This window comes from Lontra canadensis, unplaced genomic scaffold, assembly GCF_010015895.1.
Source record: "Lontra canadensis isolate GAN:19392208 unplaced genomic scaffold, GSC_riverotter_1.0 scaffold56, whole genome shotgun sequence".
NCBI lineage: Eukaryota > Metazoa > Chordata > Mammalia > Carnivora > Mustelidae > Lontra > Lontra canadensis.
The window spans coordinates 11,879,636-11,892,764 of NW_022631050.1; the positions used below are offsets into that span (position 1 = coordinate 11,879,636).

The 13,129-nt window shown below is 40.5% G+C and overlaps 1 protein-coding gene across 1 annotated transcript; it reads right to left on the reverse strand.

The window, feature by feature from the left end:
* Positions 1–711: 711 nt before the first annotated feature.
* Positions 712–8,817, reverse strand: GMNC (geminin coiled-coil domain containing). Its single transcript, XM_032875648.1, has 5 exons — positions 8,700–8,817; positions 6,830–7,004; positions 4,994–5,082; positions 3,332–3,448; positions 712–1,790 (listed from the first exon to the last, which is right to left on the reverse strand). The coding sequence occupies exons 1-5, from the start codon at positions 8,700–8,702 to the stop codon at positions 1,170–1,172; spliced, it is 1,005 nt and encodes a 334-aa protein (XP_032731539.1). The 5' UTR covers positions 8,703–8,817; the 3' UTR covers positions 712–1,169.
* Positions 8,818–13,129: the final 4,312 nt, after the last annotated feature.

The following is a 13,129-nucleotide window of genomic DNA, read 5'->3' on the forward strand; positions in this document are numbered from 1 at the left end:
AATGTTGGAGTAAAGCTGATGGACCCAGCCTCGGTTTATAGAATGTTAGTGATGGTCTCATCTATCTTCTGTATTCTGCAGCCAGGAAAACTGAATCTTCACCCTTGGGAATTGGGTTTCTTAAGGTCACAGCAAATATTGGCTCTGAGTCTCATGAGGGTGGCCACAAGGTCTAACTTGCTCTCGTTTATTCCATCACCACCCCATAGGACAGTGATTTGTACATAGCAGGTGTTGTACAAATATTTCGCGTGGGCCAATGAATGGAAAACTGAGTAGATGAATAAGTGAATGAATGAGGGAGACAACAACAGAGTTTGGCCAGACAATACTGGCAGGACAAGACCCTTGACAGCATCTGGGCGATTAGGATGACAACTTGTTGTTATCAAGCATCCCTTAGCCATGTTCTAGTTTGAGTCATGTTGGCTAAAGAGGCAATGCCAGGTGCCTATAGAAGCTGATATACTGTGGCATATTTTGAATTAATTTTAATTCTTTTTCATCTTTTAGTTTATCAGTGGTATTGCTTATTCAGTAGAGTTGCAACTCATTGAAGAGGCTTTGTCAACTCCACAGGGCACATAACTTACTGAACTGTTCTACACATGGCCCTGCTCACAACTACATTATGTCTTTGGGAATGATGATGTCCAGAGACCCTTGTTTCTACCCCACCCCCATGATCGGAGCACTCAAGAATAGACACTTGGAGCGATAATAGTGTTCACTCTCGAGGCAGTTTTCAGAAATGAAGAGGAACAGGACAGGATAAAAGTGAGAGGGTAGAGGCTGTGAACATTCAAATTGCTTGATGAAAGGAGAAAAGCTGTTAGACTTGTTATAATTGGAACAGCATATGTAGGCCTCGAAGGAATATTCAGGCAATTGGAAAATACCTTTTCAGGTACAGGGCTAAGGGATGAAGTCAACAGCAGGTGTTGGTGTGTAAACAAGTCAAATTTAGGTGAAAGAAGAGCAGGCATGTTTCATTATGGATTCGTGGGAGCTGTTCTCTGCAGATTTAAGTGGGTAATTGAGAGTCACATTTAAAGTGGCAGGAGACAGTCAGGGCAAAAGCTTCTGTGTTCCAAATAGTCAGGTTCAAGTGCAAGAGAGGTCTTTGTAAACAGAGTTTATGGCAGTCTTTCATGATAGAAGGGAGGTCACTAAGACTGCTTAGGGACCCAGGTAAACTTCCAGCCTCCCTCCTCATCTCGACAAACAAAGGCTTGTCCCTGGTGGAAGGAATGAGTTTTCACATTACAGTGAGGGCTCAGGGATGTGGAAAAGGCCATCTCTGTTTTATTGGGTGACACATCAGAAGTATAGTAAGGAGAAGTTTGAAGCCCTCCTGGGGGATTTGAAAGTTGAGAAAGGAAGTGAAAATCTTCCCTGTGCCCAGCAGTGCTATGTGAGGGGGTTGCTGGGTCGCCTCCATAGTCAATTGGCAGATCCTCCCTGGGGACATTTTCATAATCAACTGCATCATCCAGAAATGGAGGAAATGTGCTGGCAATTCTTCTGGGATGAGAGGAGTGGGCACTGTAGTTAGCTGATAAAGTGTCATCGATGGTGTTGAGGTCTTTTAACCCAAGGGTCTGAAGAACCCAAGGGTCCACAGGGGGCCCAGGCTGTCCTTCACAGTTAGCAAATTCACTAGAGAGGTTTCTCTTGGCATTTTTGTGGTGGGGGATCTCAGGAGGAAAGTATCTTTGCTCTTTGGGTTTCCTCTTTCCCTTTCTGAATTGTCCAAATGCTTTGGAGAACTCATCTGATGACAGCAATTTCTAAGGAAGTAGTATTTGGAAAATATACAGTCAGATAGTCAACCAAGATAATTTCTTTACTGTTATCTAATTAAACCTCCTTCACATATTTACTAATCATCTTAATTAATTAAAAACATGATTAAAATTCTATTCTCTCACACATACACTAAGTAAAAGTAATTGGAGTCATTTCTGTCTCTAAATTAAAATATATAGTGACAAGTAACTACCTGGAAACCACAATTCATGTTTTTTACTAATCATTTAAAAGTTGAAAGAAATGAATAATATCTGTAAATTTTCAATTCATGGAAATAATTATCGTTATAATAACGACAATAACAATAACTATCATGTATTGAACGCTGACTACACGCATATATTCATCTCATTTTATAAAATCCACTTTAGTGAAGAAACTGAGGCATGGGCATATTAGAGTCTTACTAAAGATCGTGCAGCCTACATTAAATCTAATCATCTGAACCTAGACAGAGTGGCTGATTGAAACAATATTTAACACTGATTCTTCTTATTCTGCTAACTTTCAGACCACTCTCACATGATATGTATTATTCCACACTTTGAACAACTGGGGAAAAGAGAAAAAATACTGTCTAATCAATCTCATTTACTAATTTAATGCATGTCCTTTTTTACAAAATGGTGGCTGAAGTTATGAGCCCAAGCTCCTAACTGTGAGATGTGCTCCTTTTCTTAACAAAGCTGACCAGCTTGTAAAGGAATTGTAAAGAAATCAGATATGGTACCCTTTCTTCTCTCAACTGTTATTTCCAGTGAAGGTGGTAAGAAGCTTCATCAATTTAAATAAAATAATATCAAATAATGCAGCTTGTCTAGTGGCAGGGTAAAGATTGATGACAAAGCAATAATGATAACAGAACGGCAAACAGATAACAAAAATACAAAACCCAAAAGAAAGGAAGAAGAACAGAAAGAGACTATGGACAAACTATTTGTCCTTGAGTTAGAAATAGTCCATTCTAAAAGGATAAGATAAAAAGGTTCACTAAAAGATAATGTAATTTGTGATACATAATTGCCAGTCAAAAGATCTGGGCTCCAGCCCTATTCATAACATTTCAGAGCTGGGAGATACTTAAAGAATCTTTTAGCCCCTGCATTTATGGTTGAAGGTAAGTGAGGCTAAGTGACAGGGAAATGTATTCAAAGTCAAGCAGATAATTAAAAAAACCAAGTGTCTTTCAGATCTGATTCCCACTCCAGCGTTCCATCCATTTAACTCTGTCTTTTGATTAACCTCTGCTGTCTTAGCAATTCCCTGGACTGGCTTACGATTCTTAAGCAACTCTTTTGGTAATATATGGCTAAAATATGCAGTCTGGATTCTTCCAAGAAATAATACATAACAATTCTTGAGGAAGTGCTATATTTCTTTCAGAAAAATCCATCTAGCCTATGAATGCCTTTGAAGCCATGCTGTTCAATACACCTCCTACACTTAATCAAGCAGTGTTAGCCAAATGGTCTCCATTCTCAAATCACTGCTCTGCTCTTACAAAGGGGTAGTTACATACCTTGGCCTTTTCCTCAAGACATTTAACCAAAGCAGAATTCAGGTATTGTCTGAGATGATTATTCTCTTCATGTAACCTAGCAAGTTCTTCTTCCTTCTGCACCAGAGTATCTTGGAGCTGCAAAAAGCATACAATGGTGAAGGCCCCTCCACTATATTGACTTTGTAACCTTATAATAATGCCACTGATCCTTAACCTGCTTAAACTTGATTATTATTCTATTTGTTTTATGAACCAAACCTCAGGGAACCCTTGTCCTCTAAGGCCTAAATTCAATCTACACCCACCTACCACCCCATTGTTCAGTTTTGTGCTCTGAACTTTGTATTCATTGCAAAGTATTTGAAGAGATTATATGACTTTTAAGATTGCAACCACAAGGGGATCGGGAAGGTCTGTAGGAAAATGAGCTGTGTGCAACTGTTTAAATATAGAAAAATGTGTTTAGAAAGGTTTCGCTGGACTCTTTCCTTGAATGTTAAGAAAAGAAGAAAAACAAGGAGGGGGTTTGCTTCCCTCATCTTCAGATGATCTGTTTGTATATCCACTAGATTAAATTACTCTCTCAGGAACAACAACAAATAAAACATGGAAAATGAAACATTCTTTGCAAAAACTTAATAATCATCATCACTTCTCCAAGTGATGGCCTATGTTTATGGATTAAAAATACAATCACACGGGGCGCCTGAGTGGCTCAGTGGGTTAAAGCCACTGCCTTCGACTCAGGTCAGATCCTGGGATCCAGCCCTGCATAGGGCTCTCTGCTCAGCGAGAAGCCTGCTTCCTCCTCCTCTCTCTCTCTGCCTGCCTCTCTGCCGACTGTGATCTCTGTCTGTCAAATAAATAAATAAAATCTTAAAAAAAATACAATCACACTCAGTATATCATTTGGTCTTTGCAACAGCCCTCTCAGGAAGGCAGCATAAATCTTTCAATGTCCTAGGTAAGGTAAAAGAGGATTCAAGAGGTCATATAATTACAATGTGTGAAATCAGGGCCTGACTGTAGGTCCTCCTACAGGGTTTTGGAGGTGGTTGTTGACTTTGTCGTTGTTGCTTTTCCCTGTGACACTGATCATCTATCTTCATGTCCATACTCTGGACATATATCCACTTTGGCTCTAAGCTGAAAGTCAATATATGAATTTAACAAGGGAAAAGAAGCAAGGTGACATCAAGGGACGATGTTAAGAATAAACTGCATGCAAAGTGAAGCAAGTCAGCCTGAGAACGACAAATGCCATATGATTTCACTCATATGTGGAACAAGCAAAAAAACAAACAAAAAGCAGAATCAGACTTATAAATATAGAGAACAAACTGAGGGAAGGGGGTGGGTGGACGGACCAAATGGGTGAAGAGTAGGGACAGATACGGGCTTCTAGCTATGGAATGAGTAAGTCATGGGAATAAAAGGCATAGCACGGAGAATACAGTTAACGTTATTATCGTAGTGTTGTATGGTGACAGATGGTAGCTACGCTTGTGGTGAGGATAATGTATAGAGAAGCCGAATCACTATGTTATACACCTGAAACTAACATAACATTGAGAGTCTGTTAGACTCAAAAAAAAAAAAAAAAAAAAGTGAGAAAAAAAAAAAAAAAAACTACATGGACCATGTCGGTCCAGTCTCAGTATTCTGACGAGCTACACATACCTGCTTGTTTCTGTAGAGCTGAGAGGAAAGCTGAGCTTCTTCCCATGAACAAGAGTTAGGAGCAGAGAAACTGGAGTCACAGGATGATTCTTTGTGAAAATACCAAATGGATAAGTGAGAAAACTCCCTTGCAGTTTTTGTGTAATACAGAGCTCATTGAAGGATTTCAGACATTTTAATAGATTCAATTACCTTTCTAAAAATAGCTATAGCCTCCACACAGGAAACAACATATTTAAAGCCTTTTAGAAGGGATAACCATGCTGTGAAAGACAAATATTTATAGACTACATGCCCAAATGGCTGAAAGGGTGAATTTTTAGGAGCTAAGAGGTCCATATTTCTTCTTAATATATAAATTTCCACTGGCTAAATTTATAAAAACCATCCCATCTGTACTATGAATTCACTCAGAAATTTATTGATCCTTTCCTGACTCATCATAACATTGAAATTCCACTATGTTTTCCAAGTTTCTATCTTACTTTCTAAGGTTTCGTGCTTGATAACATAGTGTTTGGCTCTAGAATCAGATGCTATTCTTGATGAACTATTTCTCCCCAGATGAAAATCTCTGCCTATTTGCATGCCAGTTAAAGCTGATGGAGACTACTCAGAATTATGAGTGGTAGCATTTCTTACTTTAAAGTAATTTGGATCTTGCTTCTCTGAAGACCTTGATGAAAATCTCCAAACTGTACCCTGAACTCAGTGTAGGAAGTGGTGGCACTTCCTACTTTAAAATAATTTGGATCTTGCTTCTCTGAAGACCTTGATGAAAATCTCCAAACTATACCATGAACTATCTTTTATGCTTTTGTGGAGTTCTGGTTTTTTTTCCATATTTGATTGCAAACTATGAGTAAAAATTATGTTTGGGCATGCTATACTGGTTTATTTTTATTTTATTTTCCTCATCTAGTACAGTCTGACTCTTCCCCATCTCTACTGAAACTGACATATTACTGAAATATTTTTTTACTGAATTAGAATGATGAGTAGGGAGACAGGAATCAAATTTTATACAGTTTGGTTTCATATTCTTGGGCATTCTGTCTTCTTTGTTGCTTGTGGCAGAAAACTAAAGTTGAACAACTCCCTTCCTGACATATATGTATTTCAATATTTTGGGGCTTTTTGTTTGTTTTTTTCTCAAATTCACATGCACACAAAATAATGTGGCTGAACCAGGAGTTCAGATACTTAATTCTGAAATGTCTACCAGTTTTTCTAGAAACCGAGTGTTAATATATAAATTCCTTTAATATTTATAAATACTGCTTACTAAGCCCCAGGTGATAATTAATATACAATTTTCATCACAAAGTTATCTCTCCTTCCAAAGCTGACATCTTCTTTGAGCAAAAGGAATCATTTTTTTTTTCCTTTTACAGGATGCTCTTCATAGAATTTCCTTAGGAAATAAAAGAGTAAGTTATTAGTTTTCCTTGTTTCCCTCTTAAACTCAAGGGAGCTTTCCTGAATTCCAAAAGAAATGCTCCAACTGGTATCTGACTCCAAAAGCATCTTACAGTATTTGTTTATAAAACTTTGGCCCAACCCTAAATCCCTTAGTGGGTTGGAAGTCTCTAGGAACTGTTAAGTGTGGGGAGAAATACATATTGTCCAGTGGACAAGGACAAGATTCCCATTTTCACTATCTGGCAAGTATAGAAAAGCAGCTTATTTAGGCTTTGAAATTCAGGAGTCTTTGGGCTTTCTTCAACTTCCTATAGCATCTCTTCTTCTACAGGGTTCTGGCCCATGATGCTTTGCAACTATGGGTGCTGAAAAAGGGCTTCAGACCTACCAGGAAAGCAGACGAGCAGAACTTACCCAGTGCCTGTGGTGCTTGTTGGGGCTCTCTGTTGTCCAGGAGATCAGCAGCCCAGAAAGAGACCCAAGTCTCCGTGGAAACGTCAACACTAGATTCTGACGTTGTAGTGGAATACGGGCAATTATAACTCTGACCTCCTACAAAGTACTGGTCTTGGCAAGGCAGAACAGTGTTCTGTGAAAGTCAGTAGGAAAGATTGGAGCAGGGGTGGGAAGGGTCCCAGGAGATGGGGTGATTGGGATTTGGAGGAGAATAAGGATGGAAGAAAGAGACACGAATTATATGCAATGAATCAAAAAACAGTACAGGTGTTAAGCACAGATTCCAGATTAAGTCAAGTGGTCAAAATACATAATGACTAAAAGGGAATCAGCCTCTTGGTTTACCCAGTACTTTCCTGAGGACCCTTCAGCAAAAAAAACAGGTTAGTATTGGATGGACCACATTTGTAAATATCCAGGAGTATTTTCTGTTTCTATGACTGAGTCTTCTTACATGCTATCCAGGATCTATGTAAAAGGAATTCTACTTACTGATTGAAAGACCTAAGAACTATTTGGCTCTTTCTAACAAATAACTTAATTATATTTCTAATAACCTTGAAAGACACAGAGCCCAGAATGCTAAGGCTGAAATGGACTGAATATAACATATAAGGAAATCTCCTTATTTTAGCTTCTTAGTTTCTCAATTATAAACTTACCCCATTTCTTCCTTCCTCCTTCCTCTGGCTTTAAATGCTGCTGGATCCTATGGTGTTCCAAATGGTTTGAAATGGACGTATTGACATATAGATACATTCCAGAGATAACTAAATACATTTGCTCCTCCAAACACAAGCACATATAGTCACTCCAAGTAAACATACCATCAGAGCTGAAATATGTTAGTCAGCCGAGACAGCAGGCTCTAGCTCTCTCCAGCACCAGGTCTCTACGCCCTTGCAAAGTTATCTTGCCACTACTAACTGCCTGGCATCTATTCTGCACTGTGTTCTGAGCCAGTGAACACCCTCCTGCCCCCGACTCCTCAAACTTCAAACACACACTCTTTCCAAATATCCAAGCAGGGGCAGATATGCAGCCTTCCTGGGTTAATTTGTACAACAGGCCATTCTTAATTATTTGTCAATGTTTAATCAGGTAAAAAGCCATTCATTTCAGCAGAGCTCAGCTTTGGACAAACTCCTTTTTGACCACTACAAGTCTTTTGTTGACTTGAGGACTTTCTTGGGCATAACATAAACAGAGAGAAAATAAATAATAAGGAGAGAGAGACACACGGAGAAAAGTTAATTAAGTCACAATTTGTTAATATTCCCAGTAAGCTAAGTCTTGAAAAAGTCCAGTCTTGAAGCAAGTCCAGCTTGGGCAGTGCAGACCAAAGAAATTCAGCCCAAAGTTTATCAAGGACAATTTTCTTTTATTCTAAAAGCATGTTTGTAAGCTCTTTCCCTGAGGTTATTATTGAAATCAAAGCTGAACTATTATGCAATTGACACCTGAGAAGAAAACAAATCTCAAACACCCCTAGACTAACTCAAATCCAAATGTTTGCAAATATGCGTCTAATCTAGAGGAAACAGGTGGAAAGAAAAGTGAGTGCAGGTATAGAGGGAAAGAAAGTTGGGAGAAAGTACAGAAAGTAGAAATAACACAGTGGGTAAAAGGATGAGAAAGATGGGGAATGAGAGAGAGAAGATAGGGGGGAAATAAGCAGATGGCGTAGCAGAGAAGACCCCTTTTAATGGGCAAGGTAGCCCAGAAATCTTGCAGCCAAGGCGGAAAAAATTCTAAATGCAGAGTTTACTAGCTCTCAGAGCCCCCAGGTTTCCCCAGCGCATTACCTAAACGCTGGCTCCTCACTTACCATCTTGCAGTGGAAGAAGGCGCTGCAGAAACTGAGCCTTCAATTTTTCGGAAAGCCCTGGGAGCTTTAAATGGGACTGAGGGGAGGAGCTAGGAGAGGCGAGTTCTAATCTGCGGGAACTCCCAGTGACGCCAGGGACTCCCGGCGAGCACCGCCCTCTGATTTGGTGCGAGGCTGTCAGACTGGTGACGTGGGTCAGCAGACCTGAAGCCAAAGTCACCGGCACTCACGGCGACGGCCCCGCGGGGACCTTGAGACCTGTGAGACCTGCCGTGGCGCTCAGCGTCCCGGTGCGCCGCGCGGCTTCAAAACCCGCGCGGTGCCCGCTCCCTGCCAGCTCTCTGCCCGAGGTCGGCGGGGAGTTGGGGTGGGCGGGGACCGCGCCGCCCGCGGGACTGGGCGAACCCGGCTCCCTGAGCGGGGCGGGGTGGACTGTCCACTCTGTGGCCCGGGCATCAGGGTCAGAGAAAGCCTAGAGCAGGGTCTCGGGGATCAGAGCAGCACTTGGGGAGCAGGTGCAGCAGCCCCTAGACATAATACTGCTCCTGTGTTTTTCCTGGCCACGTGATCAATACCAATTTACTGAATGACATTGTGAATTGATTGGCTTTTTTCCTACTATTTGATAGATCTCCTTCCCCCAACTCCTGAAGTGGGTGTGAAATGTGAAGATGATCTATATCCATTCTAGAATGAAAGTTCAGGGGGAATAGCCGTTCCTGTCCATTTTGTTCAATGTTGTCTCCTAGATGCCTGGAACAATTCCTAACTGGTCATGGGTGCTCAATAAAGAATTAATTAAGCTACAAATTTAAGAACCTAAAGTGTCTGTCTCTGTCTTTGGTCCTATATTTACAACTACAATTATATAGAATAAGTTATTAGAATTAAGAAAAATACTTTTCAAAGTATTTGGTTCCCCCCATCTTTTTTTTTTTTAAGATTTTATTTATTTATTTGACAGAGAGATCACAAGCAGGCAGAGAGGCAGGCAGAGAGAGGAGGAAGCAGGCGCCCTGCTGAGCAGAGAGCCCGATGCACGGCTCGATCCCAGGATTCTGAGATCATGACCTGAGCCGAAGGCAGCGGCTTAACCCACTGAGCCACCCAGGCGCCCCTGGTTCCCCCCCATCTTTCCTCTTGCATTTTATTCTCACGATTCCTATGAGGTTATAATCCATAGGAGATAAAGGAGTAATGCCATTTTTAAAACCATCCATCTACTACTAATAGCCAACTTTTATTTCAACTGGCAATAACCTAGGGGGCAGGTGTGCTTATTGTCTCTGTTTCAGTGATGAAGCACTGAAGTTAAGAAACTTTTGACCATTGATTACACAATTAGCAAGCAGCAGACTCTGGGTCTGAACCTCTGGCCTAGCATCCATGCTCCTAACTATCACAATTCTGTTTTATTTTTTTTTCTCACTGCACATTATAGCCATTTCTGTAATGGGCATTTGTAAGGACTGAATTGTGTTACCTCAGGATTTGTATGTTGAGTCGCCAACCCTGAATGTGACTGTATTTGGAGGTTGGGCCTCTAAGAAGAGAATCAGGGTTAAGAGATCATAAGGCTGGCGCCCTAATCTGGTAAGACTGGGACTTATAAGGAGAGGAAGAGACACAGGAGATGGCGTGCCTAGAGAAAAGGCCATGTGAGAACAAGGCCGGAAGGTGGCCATTTGCCAGTCAAGGAGAGAAGCCTCATCAGAAACTGATAACCTGGCAACACGTTGGTCTTAGACTTCCAGCCTCTGGAAATGTGAGAAAATGTTTAAGCCATCTCATCCCTGGTTCTGGAAGCCCTAGCAAACCAATCCGGGCATGGTGTAAGGATTAAGAAAACTTCAGAATCTGGCTTGCATAGTCCTCTCTCTAAACCAGTTTTGACCTGTATTCGTTTTGCACTGGATTTTACTCATCATCCAAAACACTTAGCGATGGCTAACACAGCGAATGCTCCTGAAGTGTTCTGTCTCTGACATTAAGGAGGGAATGGAAGAGGAAGAGGAGGAAGGCACCAGACTTGGTCGGCACCATTTCTCCTGTCCCATACCGTTTGTTCACAAACATTTCTAAGTGAATAAAACAAACTTTGGGGATCACTGCCTGGAAGACTCATGGGTCTTACACAGGGTTAAACGACATAATGCATTTCAGTGAGTGACCACTCTCATGGCACAAGGGGTGGGGATACCCTGGCACTATGACCCTGAGATGATGGGGGAAACAGATCAAAACCTGTTTCGGTTATGAGAATTGATGATCTTGTTCAGGGCAAAGAAAATCCTAATCACTTTTCTGATAAGAGCCAGGGAAAGAAAAAGGAGGATTAAGTTGTTTTGTTTTTGGAAACTCATAAAATAGGTATGTGAACCTCTGGACAATATGATTTCTTGACTCTAAAAATGACACAAAAGGGGAAATTGAATAAATGCGCATGAAACAAAAGGGCATAGGCTTTAGGTACAGATGTAACTGCGGTCTGATTCTTGTTCTACTCTCTGAGCCTGAAACACCTGGGGCTATATTACATGGTCTCTAAATTCTCAGCTCCCATGGTAAATTAAGAAAGAAATATGTACCTGAGAAGCTTATTAAAAAGCTGACCACTGGGCGCCTGGGTGGCTCAGTGGGTTAAGCCTCTGCCTTCAGCTCAGGTCATGATCTCAGGGTCCTGGGATCGAGCCCCACATCTGGCTCTCTGCTCGGCAGGGAGCCTGCTTCCTCCTCTCTCTCTCTCTCTGCCTGCCTCTCTGCCTACTTGTGATCTCTCTCTGTCAAATAAATAAAAAATAAAATCTTTAAAAAAAAAAAAAGAGAGCTGACCACTGTCGCCTTGAAAACTCCAAATTCACTGCCCAAGTCACGAAGAGCAACTATTATTATGTGTAGAGGACTCTTTGAGCAAATATGCTGCTGTGTCTTGCCTGTTAAAAATAACTGAAAATAAAAGCTACATTTATTAAACATACTTTTGAGGGCTAGACATATTTTTTTAAAAAGTCTTTGATGGATTTTTAGCACAGAGACATGTCATAAATCATTAGCTGCTTTAGCTTAGTAGGAGTCGAGTGTATATGGTATTAGTGGATCCCTAAAGTTAAGCCACAAAGAGCTATTGGCAACTGAACATAAGTCACAAGATAAAGCTTACCTGAAATCATAAACTGATGGAAAATTTTCCAAATCCTTAAGGTCTGATTTAAGCATATCGTTTTATTTAAGATGTACTGCTTGGGGGAGTGACTTGGGGGTCTCAGTTGCAGGAGACCCACCTCAGGCTCCCTGTTCAGTGGGGAGCTTGCTTCTCCCTCTCCCTCTCCTTCTGTCCCTCCCCCCCCATCATACACTTTCTCTCTCTCTCAAATAAATAAATAAAATCTTTAAAAAAAAAGAGATCTACTGCTTGGGTATAAGCGTTATTTTTTTGTTTGTTCGTTTGAAGTTTTGTTTTTTTGTTTTGTTTTGTTTTGTTTTTTTGTTTTGTTTTTTTAATGTGGCAAGTAGGAATAATGTGAAATCCTTTGGCCATTTCTTAATTCATATTTTTGAAGGAAGAGGTACAACTTCTTTGGTGATTATTTTTTCTTCTATAGACATTAAGATCAGTAAAAACGGTCTTTTGTATTGTGGCTGAAGAGATGGTGTTGAAAGAGAGGTAGCTAATAACAGTCCAACTGTTGAACTGGGGTACTACCTCCTGCCAGGACGAAGAAATAATAAAATAAAAGGTAATTTGACCTGCACACAAACCAAGTCTGCAGACAGGAAAGGGTAGTGTGTGATCAGTGGTGGGCCAAGGAAATAAACAGATTGGCATATGGAATGTTCTTTTATTTCACCCCTGGAGGACACTTTATTTGATTACCTCGTTAGTGAATTCAGTAGCATATAGAATAAGAGAACGAGATAGAAATTCTCTTTACAAACATGGCCTCTTCCTACGGCTTCAACAGCTGAATCTCCAGGCAATAAAAAGATTGTATTTCTGCTTTCACATATAAGGAAAGAAAAGCTGAACCCTTAGAGAAAATTCAGTCCGGTAGATGATTTACATTGGGAGACTTAGCCTTTGCATATTTTATGTGAGCAAGTCTGGAGAACCATGACGTATTTAGTTCGTTGAGGCATAGTTTTGAGTTTCACCCTTCCAGAATAATGTGTGGAAATCAATCATGCTGATAGGGGTAGAGTCTTGACTATTCTCTACCACCCACATGTCAGCAGAGCTTCTAGTAACCACACATCTACAATAACATGCCATGGTAAATCTGTTCCTATCTGAACAAAGATATTTATACAAAAGAAAGTTAACTGTTAATTCTGGCAACAGAAAAGGAAAAAGAATAAGTTTGAGAAAATTATATCAGGTTATTAGCCAGAAAAGAGAAGGACCTTGGACAAATTAAAGAGAAAGATGTTTA

Coding starts and splice junctions, on each gene's coding strand:
- GMNC (XM_032875648.1), bottom strand. Junction 5,083..6,829: donor ACAAGCACCACAGGCACTGG/GTAAGTTCTGCT, acceptor ATTTTCACAAAG/AATCATCCTGTGACTCCAGT. Junction 3,449..4,993: donor AGCTCTACAGAAACAAGCAG/GTATGTGTAGCT, acceptor TGCTTTTTGCAG/CTCCAAGATACTCTGGTGCA.